General features: G+C 41.5%; 1 protein-coding gene across 1 annotated transcript; it reads left to right on the forward strand.

Moving 5' to 3' along the window:
* The first annotated feature begins 600 nt into the window (after positions 1-600).
* neurod6a (neuronal differentiation 6a) lies at positions 601-3138 on the forward strand. The gene is given in 3 exon segments (XM_070874706.1): positions 601-668; positions 670-755; positions 2126-3138. Coding segments are annotated over 3 exon segments (1167 nt in total).
* The last annotated feature ends 19391 nt before the right edge of the window (positions 3139-22529 follow it).

The raw sequence follows: 22529 nt of genomic DNA on the forward strand, positions 1-22529 counted from the left end.
TATTTACTAAAACATACACCGACACTATGACTATGCCATGTAATAAATGGGTCAGTATTGGAATTTGATGCACTCGGTATTTTCCAGGCCGCTGGCAATGTATAGGTGGCACCTACATTTAAATGAAATACAATCCAAAGCCATCTTTGTTCACATCTGACATGGGCATTCTCAACATAACCACAAAACTTAGCAAACATAGAAGAAACAGCTCTACCTTTAGCAGACCCAAAGTGCAAAGTCACCAACTAATATTGAAATCATTATTATTTTGAAGACTTGCAACTCAAAGAACGATTTCCCTGCCTGAGTTCTGAATAGTTCACCGTGACTCTCTGTGCCTGATTGGTGCTGACATGTGGAAGCAGGGTTTAATAAGGTGTAAGATGGGATGTGTGTCATGCTTTTCCTTTTATTTTAAGCGGCGAGCTGATCCTCCCGGCCTCCTTGCTGTCAGCTCGGCTGCCCCATGGAGATGGTGATAATATTTGATGTCTATGGGCTGCTGCTGCTGCCCCAGCTCCTGTCTCCCTCGGGGCACAAGATGCCAGCGTCTGCACCTGCCAATCAGCGGCGGCTGCCCGCTGACGTCAGCAGCAGATGGCATGGTACCAGCGCTGGCAGTTGGCATCACTGTCACTTCTCAGAGCGATCACACACTGATCCTGCGGAGAGACCCTAGCACTGCCGGCACACTCCGGAGCAGCAGCCAGCAAGAGCTGAAAATGAGCATTCCTTCTAAGCACTGATTTCAGGTAAGAATTCAAAAATAAAACCATTAAACTAACCAGATCATCGTTGTATTAAAAGCGGATGTAATTTTTTCCCCTTTAATTGCCTTGCCCTCATGTGCATCCATCCTGATATTGCGTATTTAAGTGTTAATATTGACTTTGCGTGCAATTCGAAAATTACCTGTCTCTCTTGGAACTGATGACTCCGTAATTCTTGATTGTTTTGTCATTTCATTCATATATTTAACAGAACTTTGGTGTAACTAGCCTAAATTTATATACGGGTTGTGATTTAATAAGCGCTGGTTTGGATATTGAATAGGGGTGGTATTTTGAACAGTTCTACACCTGAGTGCATAAAAAAAATAATGGCTCCAAATTTTGTGCCATTAACGCTCGGATTTAAAACTAGTTTTCGAAGTGAAAAACGCTTCTAAAACGTGGGGCGTTGTTCTGTGTAGAGAAACTTCGGAGTGGAACAGATTAACTTTGAGGTAAATGTCGAAAATGCAAGTGCAAATTGCAATATTTCATAGTGGGAAGAAAACCCTATGACCCTCCATCTGTCAAATGATTTATGGCACTGCATAAGTAGTGCCGGGGCTGATGCTATGTAGCACACGAAACACTTACAAAAATGAATTATCTCGATTTTCACGACAGAGTTCAATATTTAATTGAAAAAGGAAATTATTTTTAAATCTTGTCTTGGTCGATCGACTAACTTCCCGGCTCCTTGTCGAATCCAGGCTATTGTTAATGCTTGTGTAACGAAACAGACTATCCGGCGCTGCCCATGTAATATGGGGTTCTATTGCCGCATTTCTGAAATTTGCTTAATAAATATATAATCGTGTTGCTTTAGGGAAGTCTGAATGGCACTGGACCCCGACACCCACTCCCCGACACTGCCAGCATTAGCTGTAGTGTTACTGTGGACTAGATGTGGTATTGTAAGCGATCCTGCAATTTTAATTACGATCCATGGGAAGTTTGAGACCCAAGGGAATCAAACCAAAAACGGTGGAGGCGTCCTGTTTTATAAACCTGTCAGTTGCACCGCTTTTACACAATCATTTTAATATTGGCCAGAAAATCTCAACCACACATAATATTGGAAAATGACACCGTTTGATAAGTTTAAAGCAATTGAGAACTTGTCCGTGCAAACACAACCTAAAGATGGTTCTGTATAACAGCACTGAATGCTAGGATTTATTATGTTTTCCAGTTGTGAATATTTTTAATTTATACTTTAAAAGACGTGTGCAGATTGTTTAATCTTCAACTCGGAAATTGGGTGTTGTAATAGTTAATTAGTTCTGTTGTATTACTTAGCCAGAGAATGGTGTCGATAACTACATTGTTTCTCTCCCCTTCTCCCCCCTAAGCTGGCAACATGTTGACTTTACCAATTGATGAAGCTGTCATGATGCCCGGAACAAACTTTGATGATGCGAGTGAAACCGAGGACAAAGAGTCCGAAATGTGTGCAGAGCATGAACAGTGCTCTCTTGATCTCAACATTACCCCGTCGGTAGAGTCCGAGAAAGATGAGAATGAGAAGGAGGACGAAGAGGATGAGGAACAACCCAAAAGGAGAGGACCCAGAAAAAAGATGATGACCAAAGCAAGGGTTGAGCGAGTCAAAGTGAGGAGGTCGGAGGCGAATACGAGGGAGAGGAACCGGATGCACGGTCTCAACAATGCCCTGGACAACCTTCGCAAAGTTGTCCCATGTTATTCAAAAACACAGAAACTGTCCAAGATAGAAACACTGCGCCTAGCTAAAAACTACATATGGGCTCTCGCTGAGATCCTGCGCATTGGCAAAAGACCCGACCTGCTGACTTTCGTGCAAAATTTATGTAAGGACTTATCCCAACCAACCACCAATCTAGTAGCTGGTTGCCTGCAACTTAATACGAGAAACTTATTGATGGATCAGAACGGAGATGGAGCTCACATCGCAAGATCTCAATTTTCCTCCACTCTCTACACGTATCAAAACCCTGATCTGGGCAGCCCCTCGGGACAGAGTCCAATGGACAGTTCCTCCAAGTCAATCAAACCTTACAGCTACTGTGGTGCTTATGAGTCTTTCTACCAAAACGCTTCTCCCGAGTGTGTGAGCCCACAGTTTGAAGGTCCCCTAAGTCCTCCAATTAACTTTAATGGGATTTTCTCCCTGAAGCAAGAAGATCCATCTGACTATGTGAAGAATTATCACTATGGCATGCATTATTCCGCCGTGCCAGCCAGCCGTCCCCTTGGACAGGGCTACATGTTCAGCCCAGCCATGCGATGTGTGGTGCCCACAGACAGTACATTTCCTTACGATTTCCATCTGCGCAACGAGACACTTTCGATGCAAGACGAATTAAATGCGGTTTTTCATAATTAATGAGCAAAAATAGTGGCTATACAGATCACAAGTAATTAAGATAAAGCAGTGGGTGGTACATTAAATAATTGATACAAAATTGTTTTTAACAGCACGACTGCACTCATATTCGAATGTTACATGATGGCAGAGAAGCAATAATCGAAAAACTATGCAAGTGAGTAAATTATATATCAGCAACTACCCCTTTAAAGAGGGAAATATACACCATATGGCCCCTTCGTTAATTCTGACGTACACTTTTCATTTAACAGGATCTTTTGTAAATACGTTGAGAGTTTCACAGTCACGACAGTATTTTACATGTGGACGATGTGGCAGGGTAGTATTTTTGGTCAATGTTATTATAATGGCTCTGAGATGGATAGATAGAGACACGTAACCATGTTAAGTGGCACATGAGACTGAAAGCATCCCAACGCAGTACTGTAAATAGCAAGCCACGCACAAACTCTGGAAACACAAAAAAAAATAACAGTGTTACACATTTATTTTCTGTCTTTAGTCCTGATGCAGCATTACTAAATATCAGCTAGGGGAAGCTCGCCTTTACTGTGCGCAATGATCGTTTAAAAAGTCTGCCTTTTAATACACGTCATAAATATTATTTATATTGAAGTGGCATTTTAGGAAATCACGGTATCAAAACGCATCGACTACTTTAAATCAATTCATTTGATCCAGTCGGATATTTATGCATACAATCGTAGTGAATTTATTTTTGTATGTGTCATATTTTGACGTATTTAATAATGAGCAATCACGAAGGATTTGATGAGTGCGGTGATGCCTAGGAACGAAGTTCTAAAAAAGGGTCACTGGCGGAGTATTAACGTGTAACGGTGTGCAAACTTGTCGAAGTGTCTTACTTATGCATTAACATACTTTCTCGCCTTAAGAAAGTATGGCGTGTGATTTGACATATGCAATGAAAAACGGATCGATTAACGTGTATTTTTTATTTATTGTTTGCCCTTTTCCCCTCTGATGTGTGAAGTGAGCGTTTTTTCCCAATAAACTCGTTTGTTTTTGATCACCTTGTCGATTTTTTTAAAGGCAGATTCAATGGTTTTCATTGCTGAGGGTCTTTGTTGAAACAGACTAGTGGGAGCGACAGCAAACATTCTCACTAAAGGTTTAAACTGAACGAACACACGGATAAAATATGACGAGAAATATTTAATAAACTAAAAATAAATGAAAGAAAACTGACTGCGGTCTGCGAACATTTCAGAATCATTAATAACCACGGACAAGTTAGGGATGGGGAAGGAAACGTGAGTGTGGAGCATTTTGCCTGAAAATGACACAATTAGATCGTTTGCTGCAGTGTGTTATCGGAGCCACCAGCCAATACAATAGACTAGCAGAACTTTGTGGCCTGTCATCGTTGACAGGTATGACTGATCAATAACTGCATTCTGTTTTCTCTGAACTGTTGAATGGGACCAGTGATGTACTGCAAAGGTTGTCGATATCGATATGAAATGCTGCAACTATCCGATTTAGTGAAGAAACTCCAACCTTGGGGCGAGAGATTGCCACAGACCCGTGCAACCAAAAAAAACAATCAGAAATACAGTAGGCAGCTTGCTTGCTTTGATAGTCCCTTTCACCGCATGGCAATGCACTTTCTGTATTTTGCTTTTTATTGCACGTAAGATTAATTTATGCATTTGGTATCTCACTACCGGAATCTGTTTTACCGCGGGAGAAACGCTGAATATTTCATGACCAAACAGGTTGTGTACCATTTAGTAAAACATGGATAAGCAAGCACTGGATGTCTGAATGGCTCCGAACAGGTTAGTAAGCATAAAGTATTGAAGTAAAAATATTCGTGCTCAAATGTTGCTTTCAGTCCCGTAATCAAATTCCTTTGGAGGCCTAAGTAGTCAATAATGGTATCAGTGCAATTATCGTTGGCTTATAACGACCCTCTACTAAACAAACCTTACGTTTTATTTTATTGCAAAAAATGTTCCTGAAAATTGACGTTGAAATCTCAACCTAGACAATTATATAATCAAGACTGCAAAGCTTTTTAAATATTATCTTTTCAGCCAGTATTTTTATGTTGTGGGGATGAAAATTCCAGGAGATCAGAAGTGCCCTGGACTGGACGTTGACAGTGTCACATCTGGTACAAAGGTGCAAGAAAACCTGCAGGAACTGGCACCGGTGCTGCAGATGACAACTTTAGCAACTCTTCTGCAACCTCGCAGATATGTACACATCCAGAAATGTCATGTGAGGACAGTTTTGACCATTAATCTAAACTTAACTCTTTGACAAGACATGCACATTTTGATTTACACAGCAACTATGTTTTCATAACAAAATACAGAATTTTCTGTGCTGAAACTTTTATAAATTGGTTTCTGTCTAGCGTCGTTTATTCCCGCAGCAGATTTCCTGTGAAAGCTGTACAGCAGATCTCTCTAAATACACCGACATTCAGTTCATTCAGAATATAATAACATCGGTAGGGGATTGACATGGGGTTCTCACTGAAAGGAGAAACACGCGGAAAGTTGAATAAGACTCATGTTATAAATAGAAATGGAACTCTTCCTTTTCAAAATCGCTAAAATAATTCTATAGTCTGGACGAAGGCTTTTAAATATATATATATTCAAATTAAAACGTTATAAATCATACATACATTTAAAGCTATGGCTTACCGCTGAATCTTGATTATAGAAAAACTGTGTTATAGCACACAACTTCGCTTTGAATGAATTGGACAGTATCGGACTTTTTAAACAAGAAATTAGTGCTATTTCAGATTTTAATAATTAAAATTACATTTCTGGATTTCGGAATTAGATTAATGATTTTAAAAATATTCTTAATTTAAGACTATCTTAAACCTCCTTCAAATTTCCACTCTGCCGGTTCCATGTTTAGTATCTTCACGTCTCTCCCCATTTCACTTCTTATAGCCAAGCGCACGAAAAGATATCCCTGCATCAGTGAAGTGCTGTCGAAAAGCAAGTTAGATTTCTTAACTGAAGTAATCAGCATAACTAATCAATGTAACTATCAGTCAAGATGATAAGCAGAGGCGTGTAGGCGACTTGAAGGTAACACATTTGGCATTTCCAGCAACATCAGAATGTTAACTTGAATAAATTCATGCTATCGGACGAGCAGGGGTGTATCAGTCAGTCAGCAGCTCGTTTAACCGAAGTGACCCGAATGCCAAGTGGATTTTTACAGCCTTCACTAGAACTACACCGTAATTCTTGCCGTTTTATCGCTGCACAGTCACATGTATCCCAAGCTATCTCCGACTTTCATCCGGATTTCACAGGATAGCAATGATGCCTTTGGCAATCAGTTTTCTTAACAATGCATCTGTTCTCACCAAATTGTACATATTTCTCTTAATTATAAAATATGCAGAATGTTTGAGTTAGCCATAACTTGATCACAGTTTCACGTTTCTTCGAAGCAGAAGGATACATTTGGTAGCACACTTGTACAATCCCACCATCAACTATACCCATTGAGTGAAGTGAAAATACATTCAATTTCAACCAGTAAATTGAAACAAAAACAGCAACATTCCTCACGAGATACTCATAGGAAGTAAGGGTGCTATCCTATCTCTCACCAGCTCCAAATTCAATTCGTGTGTATCTTATTATGTCAGTGTGTAAATTAGTTGAACATGTTTTTCATAGCTTAAAAATGCCAAGACAGCTAGACGTGTTTAGTCTGCAGTGTGAAGCGTTTCCTGCAATATCACACTGAGAAACTGCAGCCTGTATTGATAGAGCCTGGCCATCAAGTTGTGAGGCAAGGAGTAAACTTGTTTCTCCTGTTTGCTTTCGGCATATGGACGACACTGACATTACCATATATATTTCATATCTCTCGCTGGTCTGGTGATGGTCCTTCTTAATGCCTGTTTGTGCAACTGCGAGGCTTACAAGGCTGCCCCTATGGCACAGAATGAACCATATCGTGCAGACCGGAGTATGGACTGAAGCTAGCCACTGATGACTTGAACAACGAATACAAATGATATCTCCCAACTGAAGTGTCATAATTCACCTAACTATTGAAGTACAAATGTTTACAAATAAATAGACAATCAAATTAGGCCTCCAACAAAAATATGTTATGCTATTACATAAACAAATAGTTGGTTGCATCTTCACTTCACCAATCAAAATTTAGTACTGCATAATTAATACATTAACAAAAATGGAACATATTTTCCTGCTAACAAAAGGCAGTGATTTTTTTTAATGTGTTTGTTCTTGGATTGTGGGTGACACTTGCAAGACAGTATTTATAATCCATCCTTGTTACTGTGTGGGCACATAATTTGGCCCTGGAGTCACATGTAGGCCTGACTGCATGGAGTTGGCATGTTCCCTTCCCTGATTCCCACATCAGTGAGCCAGTTGGGTGAATATGCAGATAATGTGTGACTTAAAATGGAACAAATGTGTGGAGAATACGTGACATAAAAATGCTTGACTCTTGCAGCATACAATTTTGTTAACAGGGATAAAAAGCTAACAGCCGACCAGGACACAGCTGCAATAAAAATATATTCAATACTTCTCAAATAGGACACAAGCTAGTTATCCAGAATAAATGCTGAACAGCTCATTACTGCAGTTGTTGAGTCCATTGTATTCTCAGTAGAATGGCTCAATAATAACAAGGAAAGCTCGGTGTGGCAACTGAGTAGTTGATGTGTTTGTGTAATAAAGAAACACAATGACAGTTACATTGCAATATGGCAGCTCCCACATATTATATGGAGCAAAACTTGTTTCATTATGTCACACACAATATGAATTCCATGTCAACTACTCCATGGATCTGCAAGGATCTCTAGAAGAAGCTGCATGACTTAAAAGAGCAGAATGTTAAGGTAGCAATATTACTGGACATATATGGACACGATGGAAAGGAACAGTTGATAAACAAATGCACAAGAAATGGATTAGTGCTGGCAAGTATGCAGCAGTCCTAACAGCATTGTGGGAGTACCTTCACTACACGGACTACAATGGTTCAAGAAGGTGGCCCAGCACAACGTTCGTAATGGCAGCTAGGGATTATCAATAAATGTTAGCAATGCCCCCATCCTAGGAATGATTTTGTGTTAAGATAATAAAAGTGAAACTGGCAGCCTGAAACAGCATGCAACCCCAGATGCCATAGAAACTGTACTGGGTTAAAAAAAATCTATGGGCCAAATCATCCTCTTTCAATCTAATTTTATGTTTAAAGGCAAAATAGGCAAATAACTACAGGGCACAGCATGAAACAGGTGACAGACCCTGCCAGGATCAGCAGTTCACTGTATGCAAGGAAATAATAGAGGATTTAGTTTGCAGAGATGCACTGGAAGGCATTGGGCCTGAGGAGATTGGGCAGCTGCACAGACCAACTGGCATGTACCATATTAATCACATGACTTGCAAAATGTTACTTCACTGCACTCATATATGCTCATAGTGAATAAAAGCATAATAGTCCAAGTAATGAAAAAATGGTCTCCAAATGGATAAGAATGCATATGTATTCATAATGTCCTTTCTGTTTTCTTCCCAGTGTAAGGAATATTTAGCAGTCTAAAATAATGAAACATTCCGTAGCCATATGCAGCAAGACCTGGAGAACATTCAGGCTTAGGTTGATAAGTGGCAAATAACATTTGCACCACACAAGTTCCAGGCAATGACCATCTCCAACAAGAGTAAGTCTAACCACCTGCCCATTCAATGGCATTACCATCATTAAATTCTCTACCATCATCATCCGAGGGGTCAACATTGACCATACTTAACTGGACCAGCCACATAAATACTGTGGCTACAAGAGCAGCTTAGAAACTGAGTATTCTGCAGTGGATGACACACCTCCTGACTCCCCAAAGCCTTTCCACCATCTACAAGGCACAAGTCAGGAATGTGATGTAATCCTCTTCAATTGTCGGGATGAGTGCAGCTCCAACAACACTCAAGAAGCTCGACACCATCCAAGACAAAGCAGACAGTTTAATCAACAGCCCATCCACCACCTTAACTGCTCACTCCTTCCAGTCTGGTCCTGATAATTTCTTGCTATCCCTGCAACTCACCAAGGTTTCTTCGACAGCACCTCCCAAACCCGCGACCTCTACCACCTAGAAGGACAAGGGAAGCAGGCTCATGGAAACGCCACTACATCCAAGTTCCCCTCTAAGTCACACACCTTCCTGACTTGGAAATAGATCACCATTCCTTCATTGTCGCTGGGTCAAAATCCTGGAGCTCCCTCTCTAACAGCACTCTGGGAGTACCTTCACCACAAGGACTGCAGCGGTTCAAGAAGATGGCACACCACCACCTTCTCAAAGGAAATTAGGGATGGGCAATAGATGCTGGACTTGCTGGTGATGCCCGCACCCCAGGAATGAATAAATTAAACAAAGGTCTACAATGTGTACTTGAAGAGCATCGCTCCTCAGAGCATTGACTATTACCACCCAAACCTGAAACCACCCAACATAAAAACATATACTTTGGGAAAATACTACAGTGGGGTTTAGAAAGAAGCACTGGCTATCAGGCACAGTTCAGAAGTCTGGTATGCTGAATGGCTTTCCTGAGTTGTATTTGATATATTTTTAGAGGCCTATTTTCAAATAGAAGTTGTTAAAACAGATGGCCCACATTGTACTGTTAGTTGCCTTCATACAAAGCATTGAAATGTGGTATGGTTAAATTAGACCAACAGCTCTATGTATTGTAGTCTGCTATTGAGAATATTTCACAACCTGTGGCAACCTCAATTATTCAGTCCATAGATACAGTAGGAGCATTGCTCATGAATGCATCTTATGTCACTATGGAGATTTTATGGCCCAAATTCTAAGATCCAGTCATGGCTCACCTTACAATTTTGGCTTTTGCCTAACACTTAGAACTCATACTTGCAGGAAAAAAACATTTTTCATAAGCAGACTCTCATCTCATGACGAAAAAATTGCAACCTTACCTGTGATGTGAATCAGTTAGTCAGCCGTGTGAAGAAAGTAGATAAGGCAGTGTAAGTACATTTTCCATGGTATTATTTACTGAACAGTATACGGGCTGCCCACTGTGTTCTGCTGCTCACTCTGAAAGGCAACAAATATTGTACTGTCAGACCATACCATTCAGACTAAAATTAAAAGTTCAATTTATTTGCAGGTGAGAAGCAGAAAGCACACCATCAGTAACTAATAGGACAATATTTGGATTGCATATAACTTAAATTATTGCAAGAACAACAAAGCATCCAAAACCTTTTTAATAAATTCCAGAATCTTTTAATGGAGCCTCTCACGTTATGTGCCAAAATTACATAAAGTTTATTTTCATCAATACAATGTGGAAGCAGACAGTCATAATAGAGAACAGCATACTTCTTGCACATGCCTTCTGTGCCTCCAAAGAGCAAAGTTTCTCTAAAGATTAAAGGGTCAATTTCTTAACTGTTAGGTAATCAGAATATTAATGATTTATATCACTCAAATAGATAATGTGTGAACAGCAGTCTTTGCTGATTTTTTTGCTGCTGAAATCTAATTTCTCTGTTCATACTACGACAGAAATCAGTCTAAATATCTGACCTGAGTCTGCATGTCCACGTACAAATACATTTAAAACACATGATAGACTAACCAAGGAAACTTGATCTCAATAGTTTCTGATCAGGCAGCAAGACAAAAGAAGTGCCTGGCCACCTTCCCTCGAAAAATATATCCGAAATCAGTTTTGACTATTGTCTTTCTCTGCACAATGGCATATGAACTTTTTAAAAGTATCAACTACCCAAAACCAATCTTTAAATCACTAGAATTTGTCTATTAAAAAAATATGTAATACAGAAATGTTCCTGTTTGAAATATGGAGATCTGATTCAGTAATTTTCAGGTTTCTTGGATAAAGGTTATAGGCAAACATGCTGAAGAGGTTGAGAAAGTTCATAGATTTCCAGTGTTCTATACTCACAGAGATCAGTAGCCACCAAGTGGAGCTGTTCTGCGGCAGTGGTATACATAAGAACATAAGAACATAAGAAATAGGAACAGGAGTAGGCCAGACGGCCCCTTGAGCCTGCTCCACCATTCAATAAGACCATGGCTGATCTGATCATGGACTCAGCTCCACTTCCCTGCTGTTACCCATAACTCCTTATCCCCTTATCGTTTAAGAAACGGTCTATTTCTGTCTTAAATTTATTCAATGTCCCAGCTTCCACAGCTCTCTGAGGCAGCGAATTCCACAGATTTACAACCCTCTGAGAAGAAATTTCTCTTCATCTCTGTTTTAAATGGGCGGTCCCTTATTCTAAGATTATGCCCTCTAATTCTAGTCTCCCCCATCAGTGTAAACATCCTCTCTGCATCAACCTTGTCAAGCCTCCTCATAATTTTATACGTTTCGATAAGATCACCTCCAATTCTTCTGAATTCCAATGAGCAGAGGCCCAACCTTCTCAATCTTTCCTCATAAGTCTCCGGAATCAACCTAGTGAACCTTCTCTGAACTGCCTCCAAAGCAAGTATATCCTTTCGTAAATATGGAAACCAAAACTGCACGCAGTATTCCAGGTGTGGCCTCACCAATACCCTGTATAGCTGTAGCTGTCCCTGCTTTTATACTCGATCCCCTTTGCAATAAAGGCCAAGATTCCATAGGCCTTCCTGATCATTTGCTGTGCCTGTATACTATCCTTTTGTGTTTCATGCACAAGTACCCTCAGGTCACGCTATATTGTGGCACTTTGCAATCTTTCCCCATTTAAATAATAACTTGCTCTTTGATTTTTTTTCTGCCAAAGTGCATGACCTCACACTTTCCAACATTATACTCCATCTGCCAAAATTTGGCCACTCACAACCTGTCTATGTCCTTTAGCAGATTTTTTGTGTCCTCCTCACACATTGCTTTTCCTCCCATCTTTGTATCATCAGCAAACTTGGCTATGTTACACTCAGTCCCTTCTTCCAAGTCGTTTATATAGATTGTAAATAGTTGGGGTCCCAGCACTGATCCCTACGGCACCCAACTAGTTACTGGTTGCCAACCAGAGAATGAACCATTTATCCCAACTCTCTGTTTTCTGTTAGTTAACCAATCCTCTATCCATGCTAATATATTATCCCCAACCCTGTGAATTATTATCTTGTGCAGTAAACTTTTATGTGGCACCTTGTCAAATGCCTTCTGGAAGTCCAAATACACCACATCTACTGGTTCTCCTTCATCCACCCTGTCCGTTATATCCTCAAAGAATTCCAGCAAATTTTTTAAACATGACTTCCCATTCATAAATCCATGCTGACTCTGCCTGACCGAATTTTGCTTTTCCAAATGTCCTGCTATTGCTTTTTCCCAACCACAGATGTTAGGCTAACTGATCTATAGTTTCCTGCTTTTTGTCTGCCTCCTTTTTTAAATAGGGACGTTACATTTGCAGTTTTCCAATCTGCTGGGACCTCCCCAGAATCCAGGGAATTTTAGTAAATTACAACCAATGCATCCACAATCCCTGTCGTTACTTCTCTTAAGACACTAGGATGCAAGGCATCAGATCCAGGGGATTTATTGCCTTTAGTCCCATTATCTTACTGAGTACCACCTCCTTAGTGATTGTGATTGTGTTAAGTTCCTACCCCCTCCCCCCACCTTGACTATCCATTGTTGGAATATTGTTAGTGTCCTCTACCGTAAAGACTGATGCAAAATATTTGTTCAGAGCTTCTGCCATCTCCATGTTCCCCATTACTAATTCCCTGACCTCATCCGCAAAGCAACCAAAATTTACTTTAGCCACCTTTTTCCTTTTTATATACCTGTAGAAACTCTTGCTATCTGTTTTTATATTTTGTGCTAGTTTACTTTCATAGTCTATCTTCCCTTTCTTAATCATTTTTTTAGTATGTGGTGTGCCAGTTGGTACTCAGATCAGCAACATAGTCTTGTACAAAGCTGAGTAGGTACCACCTCTGACAGGAATAAGCCTATAAAATGATTACAGAAATGCACATCCTGCACTGATATAAGAGCAGCAGGATTTGCAAATACAGATAGTGGTCCTTCTCTATCTTGAGCAGCCCATCAGTTGGCTCTGCAGTTAACCACTAGTGTGACTCCACATTTAGTAATAGTTCACATCAACAATTAATATACGAACGTAAGAACAATGAGGGACAGGAAAAGAACCTTTGGTCCATCCAGCTTGTCGCAGAAAATTGTGTATCACAATATATATACCCCCCACCCCACCCAAAACCATGTGCTCTCCTGGGAGAGGAAAAAAACAGATAAAAACTCAGGCCAAATTGGGGAAATCAATTCTGTGAAATTCCTCTCCGATCCTCTTAGGCAATCAAAACTATTCCAGTAGCTCACTTTGGTCCTGATAATACTAGGCAATACCTATATTTTGTACAGGATGATCTCCACCCCAGCCAGAAAGAGGTCTAGCTCTTGCTTGAAGGAATTTAACAAATCAGCGTCCACTGCACGAGCCGGGGACCTTTTCCAGAGGTCCACTCTTCTGTGGGAAAGCAATCACCACCTGACATGCAACCTAGATCTGGCCTTCTATAACTTGAAATTGTGACCTTGGTCACCCCAAACATTTTTAATTGGAACAAACTCAACTCAAAAACAATCTATTCCCTTCATCATTTTATAAACTCGAAATGACCACTTCTAAGTTCCAGCTCTTTTAGCTTATTTTTTAAATTCATTCCTGGGATGTGGGCGTTGCTGGCAAAGCTGGCATTTATTGCCTTGAGAAGGTAGTGGTGCGCTGCCTTCTTGAACCGCTGCAGTCCTTGTGGTAAAAGTACTCCCACACTGCTCTTAGGGAGGGAGTTCAGGATTTTGACCCAGCGACGATGAAGGAACAGTGATATATTTCCAAGTCAGGATGGTGTGTGACTTGGAGGGGAACTTGGTGGTGAGCTGCCATTTCAGAGGGCAGTTAAGAGTCAACCACATTGTGGGTCTGGTGTCACATATAGGCCAGATCAGGTAAGGATGCCAGATTTCCTTCCCTAAAGGACATTGGTGAATCAGATGTTTTTTTACGACAATCCGACAGTTTCATGATCGCCATTACTGAGACTAGCTTTTTATTCCAGATTTATTTAATTAAATTAATTTGAATTCCCCAGCTGCCGTGGTGGGATTTGAACTCAAATCTCTGGATAATTAAGATGCTTCAAACTGGGAATTAATCTAGTGGCCCTCCTCTGCACCCTTTCCAAAGCCGCAATATCATCCACCATGTGAGGAGACCAAAACTGGACGCAGTATTCCATCTGAGGCCTGACCAAGGTCTGGTACAAAGACAAAACAGTATGCTCTGTCTTATATTCAATTGTCTTATAAATGCACCCAGACACCTTATTCGCTCTAGCTATCGCTTCACAGCATTGCTCATGGACCTTTAAAGATCTATGCACTCGAGCGCCCAGATCTTTCTTTCTCTTTATTGCTAATGCTTTATTGCTTTTCACTGAAGGATGTATGTATGTTCAGCATTAACTCTGCCCACATGCACAACACTACACATTTCCAAATTAAACATAATTTGCTAGTCACAAGCCCAATCACCCAACACATCAAGATCTGCCTGAAGCACTGGAGCATCATCTACAGTCCTGAAACTCGCACAAATCTTAGTATAATCTGCAAACTTGCAGATCATGCCCCCAACACCTACATCTAGAATATGAATAAAAATAGAAAACAGCAATGGTCCCAACATCTATCCTTGCGTGACACCACTGGTGACCAGTCTCCAAATAGATCCAAATCCATCTATAACTATGTTTTGCCTGAGGCTTTCCAGCTAGTTCTCAATTCAGCTCAATATATTCCCACTAATACCAGAGGCTTGGATCTTGTAAAGAAGCCTTTTATGTAGTACCTTGTCAAAATCTTTTTGGAGTCTAAGTAGACAATTTTAACTGGGTTTCCCCCATCCACTATCTTGGTGACTTCTTCAAAAGTTACAGTCAAATTTGTAAGATATGACGTTCTTTTTTTGAAGCCATGTTGGGTGTCCCTAATATGTCCCTCTCGATCTAAATAGTCATATAGTCCATCACTAATGATTCCCTCAAACATCCTTCCTATGATTGATGTCAAATTAATGGGTCTGTCTTTTCTCCTTTTTTAAAGATGGGGACTACATTAGTCTTCTTCCAGTCTAAGGGAACCATTCCAGAGGGCAGTGAGCAATTAAAAATACAGGACAGGGGCTTGCACCGCACGTGTCCCATCTTCCTGAGGGCTCTCAAGTGTATATATGTGGAAATTCACATCACACAAGGTGTAAATGCACTATCAAGACACATTAAACATATTGATCACATGTACTGAGACACCTAATTAATTAATTCACTTTTCAAATAATGTCATTCTTTCGTTATGCAGAAAATAGTCAGTTATCCAAGAACATTATTAAGAGAATACATGCAGTTCCCTGTAACCAATACATAGGCAAAATATATAGTTCGGTGATTCTAAATATGTCCAATAAAAAGTAATAGTAGCCACGTGTAGAACTCCCTGGAAGAACTGGGCAATGAGACTCTGTATCCCTGCCTGCAATTGCTGTGCTCCACCCTCCTCACATGGCCCCAAATTTCCCCAGCCGCTTAGAGTGGCGTAGTTAAATGTGGTGCGCCGACTTTGTGGGGGAAATAAAGCACCAAACATTTACCTCTCAATTTGGCTGCTCCCTCATCGTCCGGATCCATCGGCGGCCTGGGGGGGAGAGGGGTGGAGCTTGGGCCCAGAGTTTTGTGGAGTGCCAGCAGGGGAATGCATGACCATTTGAGCATGCGCGCATGAGCAATGGGCGGTCCAGCTTGCGCGCATGCGCAGTGTAACAGCAAGCTTGGCAATCGGCCAATTAAAGGGAGAGTGTCCTCAGAATCATTGGTAATGGAGCATATATAAAGTTGAGCTTTGAATATTGATTTTTGTGTGGCTGAGGGAGTGGAAAGGAGTGCTGGATAGGTGGAAGAAAGGTCTGAAGTGTGATTTTTGAATACCTGCGTGTGAGTCCAATAGACGAATGGCGCAAGAGCGTGCAAGACGAACCAAGAATTTCCTCCATGAGGAAGTGGAGAAATTAGTGACTGTAATTGAGGAGAAATGGCTGGAGCTGGATATCAGCAAGAGTGGTCCGTCAAAAGTTTCACCGAAGGAAATGAGAAAACGATGGAACCTCGTTGCAGAAGAATACTCCGCAGGGGTCAATACCGCAAGATCTGGAAGCCAGTGCAAGAAGAAACGGCATGACGTTGGTCAAGTAGTGAGTGTAAATAATATCTTCATCTTTAAATTGAATTGCAAAGGAAAATGTGACCCACCCATCAGATGCGCACCATGTCTGAAAATTAATATTTTCATTTTTGCAGAAGAAATTGGCCCACAACAAAAGGGAGAGAACTAGAACAGGAGCAGGTCCGCCAAATCTACACCAACTGACACCCCAGGAACAGAGGGTCGCTGCCTTGCTAAGTCGCACCGGCAGAAAAAGAATCAGCTCTGCACAAGCTGGACCCACACACAAGGGTGAGGGTGAGTCATTAAAATGCACAGTCACCCTTCAAATCAACCTGCTGACTGGCCTGCTACGCGTGAGACTACTCATGCCACCCATCCTGCCCCCCTCCTGTGCTGCTAACCATTTGACTGTTCTGTTGTATTTTGCAGAAGAAGAAGACACTCCTCAAGATCCACCAGGGTATCCAGATGCGTGCGCTCCAGACCAAGGCGGGTGGGGGGAGGAGGGGTCCATGAAAATGTGTGCACGGGAGAATGCTGACCAAGATATGGATCAGGACATAGCACAGAGCATCACACTGCCAGAACCCTCCATGAGCTCCTCGGCAACATTCCATGGGTTCACCCTTCCGAGGTTGTGGGTCCCAGTGGCAGTCAGGAAATGCACCTTGGGACACCCAGTCCCACACCACCCTAGCCTGTGCCTCGCAGTGGAGGGGTGCCACTAGGCAGACCCATGGCGAGGAGAAGGAGAAGCCGACCAGTCTCTCCTGAGATGCAACCCTCAGCAGAGGTTAATCAGGTTGTTTCATTAGATGAGGAGACCAATGCCCTCACAAGATCACTCATGGTGGCCGTCAGTGGGGTGCGTGATGAGGTCACGACACTGTCAGGTGAAATCTCAGCACTAAGATGGGAAGTGAGGGTGGGCATTTCAGAGGGTGTGCAGACGATGGCAGATGCCGTGAGGGAGCTGGCTTCTGCAATAAGGGCACAAAGGCCGGAGACTCAAATGCCACTCCCACTTCAATCCATGCACCTGCCACCGGTCAGGCCCAAGCCAGGCCCCCAAACCCCCCCCGCCCCCACCACCATCACCGACCATGAGGAAGTGCACTTTCTCCGAGATGTGGGTGCAGCCTTTCTTTGCTGTTGTTGCTGTTGTTGTTGTTGAAGTGCACTGTAAAATTTCCAATAACAGATATTTTGCATCAAAACTGAATCATGCTGCATTAAGACCACGCAACATTTAGGGCCAACTGTAAAAAGTAAAAATCCCTTACCCCTACAATCATGCGTGCCTGCCGCCCCTAGCCCTGGTGGGAGGGCTAGCCGGTGTGTTCTGCAGTCGGCAAGGTAGGACTGCTCTATTTTCAGTCGCTGATTTATCTTTCATTTATTTTTGATGGTGTTGCGCAGCTGTTGTGCTGAAGATGTTGTGGTGTTGTGCTGAGGTTGTGAAGGTCTTTAGTGCTTTAGAATCCTCTAACTCACCTCCCCCGCCCCAGCTGCCTATCTCTGGCTACCTGTGCTGATTTCTTAAATGTAGGTAAGATTTTTCTGTGCCGACAAAAGTGATCACAAACACTGGCCTAAGTTAGTTTGGAGTAAGTTTCAGCTGACCAAATTTGCTTCTATGGCCAGAAGAGGCATAAGTGGTATGTCACGCCCTCTTTTGAAGAGAACAAACTAAACTAGAAAAAAACCTAACTAACTGACTTACATTGGAGCAAGTTAAATGGGGATATTTGCGATTTTTAAGTTACTTCAAAAAAATCTACTTACTCCGAAAAAATTGGGCCACTCTTGGGGAAATTTGGGTCCATGGAGAAAAACTGCCGACACACACTGGTTGGACAATATGCCCTGTTTGTTTGTAACTTCTATGTATTTTCGTTTATTCCTGATCTTCCAAGGCTTTCAGCTGCTATTCATCGAAGTTCATGGTGAGCCTTCTGATCATAAAAATATTGTGCAGGATGCAATGTGCTTTGTGTTCCTTCTCTGGCCCAGATTGCAAGACCCACCCCAACTGCTCCAAGCATCTAAAGCATGGGGTATCCAAGGGTTGGCCTGTTGGCCAAATCCAGTCCATGGGCTCCTTTTGCCTATCCCACTCCTTTCTTCATCATGCACTTGTGTGCAATTCTAATATTGAGCATCAGCTCTTTAAACTTGCCAGACCTGGAGGATTGGAAAGGAATGCTCCCTGATCAATGGATTTAGCCCTATAAGATAATGGCTTAGTATTGCTCCAATCAGAATCTTCGTTTACTAGTCCTCCATGCCCAGGAAGATTCAAGAACTAATATGTTGATATCAACAGACATGAGAACATAAGAACATAAGGAATAGGAGCACGAGTAGGCCTTTTGGTCCCTCGAGCCTGCTCTGCCATGCAAGCTGATCTTGGCCTCAACTTTACTTCCCTGCCTGCTCCCCATCACCCTTGACTCCCTTATCATTCAAAAATCTGTCTATCTCCATCTTAAATATATTCAATGGCCCAGCCTCCACAGTTCTCTGGGGTAGAGAATTCCAAAGATTCACAACCCTCTAAGAGAAGAAATTCCTCCTTATCTCCGTTTTAAATGGATGATCCCTTTTTCTGAAACTATGCCCCCTCGATCTAGATTCTCCCACAAGGGGAAGCATCCTCTCTGCATCTACCCTGTCAAACCCCCTCATAATCTTATACGTTTCAATAAGATCACCTCTCATTCTTTTAAACTCCAATGAGTATAGGTCCAATCTGCTCAACCTTTCTTCATAAGACAACCCTTCATCTCAGAATCAACCTCGTGAACCTTCTCTGAACTGCCTCAAATGCAAGCATATCCCTCCTTAAATAAGGAGACCAAAACTGTGCGTAGCACTCCAGGTGTGGTCTCACCAATGCTCTATACATTTGTAGCAAGACTTCCCTAATGTTATACTCCATTGCCCTTGCATTAAAGGCCAATATTCCACCTGCCTTCCTAATTAATCGCTGTACCTGCATGCTAACTTTTTTGTGTTTCATGTATGAGGACATCCAGAGTCCTCTATACTGCAGCATTTTGTAATCTCTCTCCATTTAAATAATAATTTGTGTAATATATATAGCTCCACCCAGTGGACTACTGTGGCACTGCAGCCATTGCTGTTTACAACAATAAAGGGAGTCACCTGACTAGCCTTCTGAAATCATCAGCCATCTTAAAGCTGTGTGTGTTTGTAATGTCGTACTGAAAATATAACATTTGACGATGAGAATGGGATAATCGGATAACAAAGCTTCAATTTTTATTGGTGGATGATTCAGCCAACCGACAGAGAGACTTTGAGAACTTCTTTCTTTTGATTAACAGTTACAAAATCAAGGTAAATTACAAGCACACTTGGCTGAACTGCCAGAGTCCAGATGGCCGCGCCTATGGGAATAATAGAGCTCTTGGGGGAGTTTCAACGCGACTCTGAAAGTTTCAGAGCATAGGTGGAGTGGCTAGAAATGTTTTTAATCACAAATAATATCATCAAAGTCCCTGATGATGAAAACCATAACTGGGTGGTGTTGGAAAGACAACAAGCTATTTTCTAAACTGAAGTAGGGCCCGAGGTGTATGAAACCCTGAAAAATTTGCTTGTGCCTGTGAAAACAAAGGAAACATTACTTAAGCAACTTCTATGGCACTATAGTCCTGAACCCTTGGAAATTGCTGAAAGTTATCGTTTCAGAATACGAGATCAGTCAACTGTGGAAAATATCAGTGAGTTCATTGTAGCATTAAAAAACCAATCACTTCACTGTCATTTCGAAAACTTTCAGGACCGAGCATTGCATGACCACTTTGTTTGAGGGACGAAAAATGATGCGATCAGAAGAAAGTTATTGAAAACTCAAATGATAAAGGTGTTGAAACAGTTTGGGTGAAGACAAGGAACAATAAAGGGAAAAAGTCATTGGTGGGTGTAGTCTAGAGGCCCCCTAACACGAGCAACTCTGTTGGTCGGAGCATAAACCAGGAAATAGTGGGGGCTAGTAAAAAGGGAACATCAAAATCATGGCTGATTTTAACCTCCATAATGATTGGACAAATCAAATTGGTCAGTGTAGCCTTGAGGAGTTCATAGAGTATGTAAGGGACGGGTTCCTTGAGCAGTATGTAACAGAACCAACCAGGAGACAGGTTATCTTAGATCTGGTCCTGTATATTGAGACAGGATTAATAAACAATCTCCTACTAAAGGATCCCCTCAAAATGAGTGATCATAGTATGATCGAATTTCAAATTCAGATGGAGGGTGAGAAATTTGGTTCTCTAACCAGTGTACTAAGCTTAAATAAAGGAGATTATGAAGGTATGAGGGCAGAGTTGGGTAAAGTGGACTGGGAAAAGAGATTAAAGTGTAGGACGGTTGATGAACAGTTGTGTACATTTAAGGAGATATTTCACAACTCTCAGGAAAAATATATTCCAGTGAGCAGGAAAGGGTGTAAGAGAAAAGATAGCCATCCGTGGCTAACCAAAGAAATAAAGGATGATATCCAATTAAAAACAAGGGCATACAAAGTGGGCAAAACTAGTGAGAGGACAGAAAACTGGGAAGCTTTTAAAAGTCAGCAAAGAACGACTAAAAAAATGATTAAGAAAGGGAAGATAAACTATGAAAGTAAACTAGCGCAAAATATAAAAACAGATAGCAAGAGTTTCTCTAGGTATATAAAAAGGAAAAGGGTGGCTCAAGTAAATGTTGGTTCCTTAGAGGACGAGACCGGGGAATTAGTAATGGGGAACATGGAGATGGCAGAAACTCTGAACAAATATTTTGTATCAGTCTTTACAGTAGAGGACACTAACAATATTCCAACAGTGGATAGTCTAGGGGCTATAGTGGGGGAGGAACTTAACACAATCACAATCACAATCACAAAGGAGGTGGTATTCAGTAAGATAATGGAACTAAAGGCCGATAAATCCCCTGGACCTGATGCCTTGCATCCTAAGGTCTTAAGAGAAGTAGTGGCAGGGATTGTGGATGCTTTGGTTGTAATTTACCAAAATTCCCTGGATTCTGGGGAGGTCCCCGCAGATTGGAAAACTGCAAATGTAACGCCCCTATTTAAAAAAGGAGGCAGACAAAAATCAGGAAACTATAGACCACTTAGCCTAACATCTGTGGTTGGGAAAATGTTGGAGTCCAGTATTAAAGAAGCAGTGGTAGGACATTTGGAAAAGCAAAATTCGGTCAGGCAGGGTCAGCATGGATTTATGAAAGGGAAGTCATGTTTGACAAATTTGCTGGAATTCTTTGAGGATGTAACAAACAGGGTGGATAAAGGGGAATCAGTGGATGTGGTGTATTTGGACTTGCAGAAAGCATTTGACAAGGTGCCACATAAAAAGTTACTGCACAAGATAAAAGTTCACAGGGTTAGGGAAAATATATTAGCATGGATAGAGAATTGGCTAACTAACAGAGAGCAGACAGTTGGGATAAATGGTTTATTCTCTGGTTGGCAACCAGTAATTAGTGAGATGCCGCAGGGATCAGTGCTGGGACCCTAACTATTTACAATCTATATTAACAACTTAGAAGAAGGGACTGAGTGTAATGTTGCCAAGTTTGCTGATGATACAAAGATGGGAGCAAAAGCAATGTGTGAGGAGGACACAAAATATCTGCAAAAGGACATAGACAGGCTAAGTGAGTGAACAAAAATTTGGCAGATGGAGTATAATGTTGCAAAGTGTGAGGTCATGCATTTTGGCAGAAAAAAAATCAAATTATTATTTAAATGGAGAAAGATTGCAAAGTGCTGCAGTACAGCGGGACCTGGGGGTACTTGTGCATGAAACACAAAAGGATAGTATGCAGGTACAGCAAGTGATCAGGAAGGCCAATGGAATCTTGGCCTTTATTGCAAAGGGGATGAAGTATAAAAGCAGGGAAGTCTTACTACAGAAATATAAAGTATTGGTGAGGCCACACCTGGAATACTGCATGCAGTTTTGGTTTCCATATTTACGAAAGGATATACTTGCTTTGGAGGCAGTTCAGAGAAGGTTCACTAGGTTGATCCTGGGATGAGGG

The sequence above is a fragment of the Pristiophorus japonicus genome, chromosome 1 (genome assembly GCF_044704955.1).
Source record: "Pristiophorus japonicus isolate sPriJap1 chromosome 1, sPriJap1.hap1, whole genome shotgun sequence".
Classification (NCBI taxonomy): domain Eukaryota; kingdom Metazoa; phylum Chordata; class Chondrichthyes; family Pristiophoridae; genus Pristiophorus; species Pristiophorus japonicus.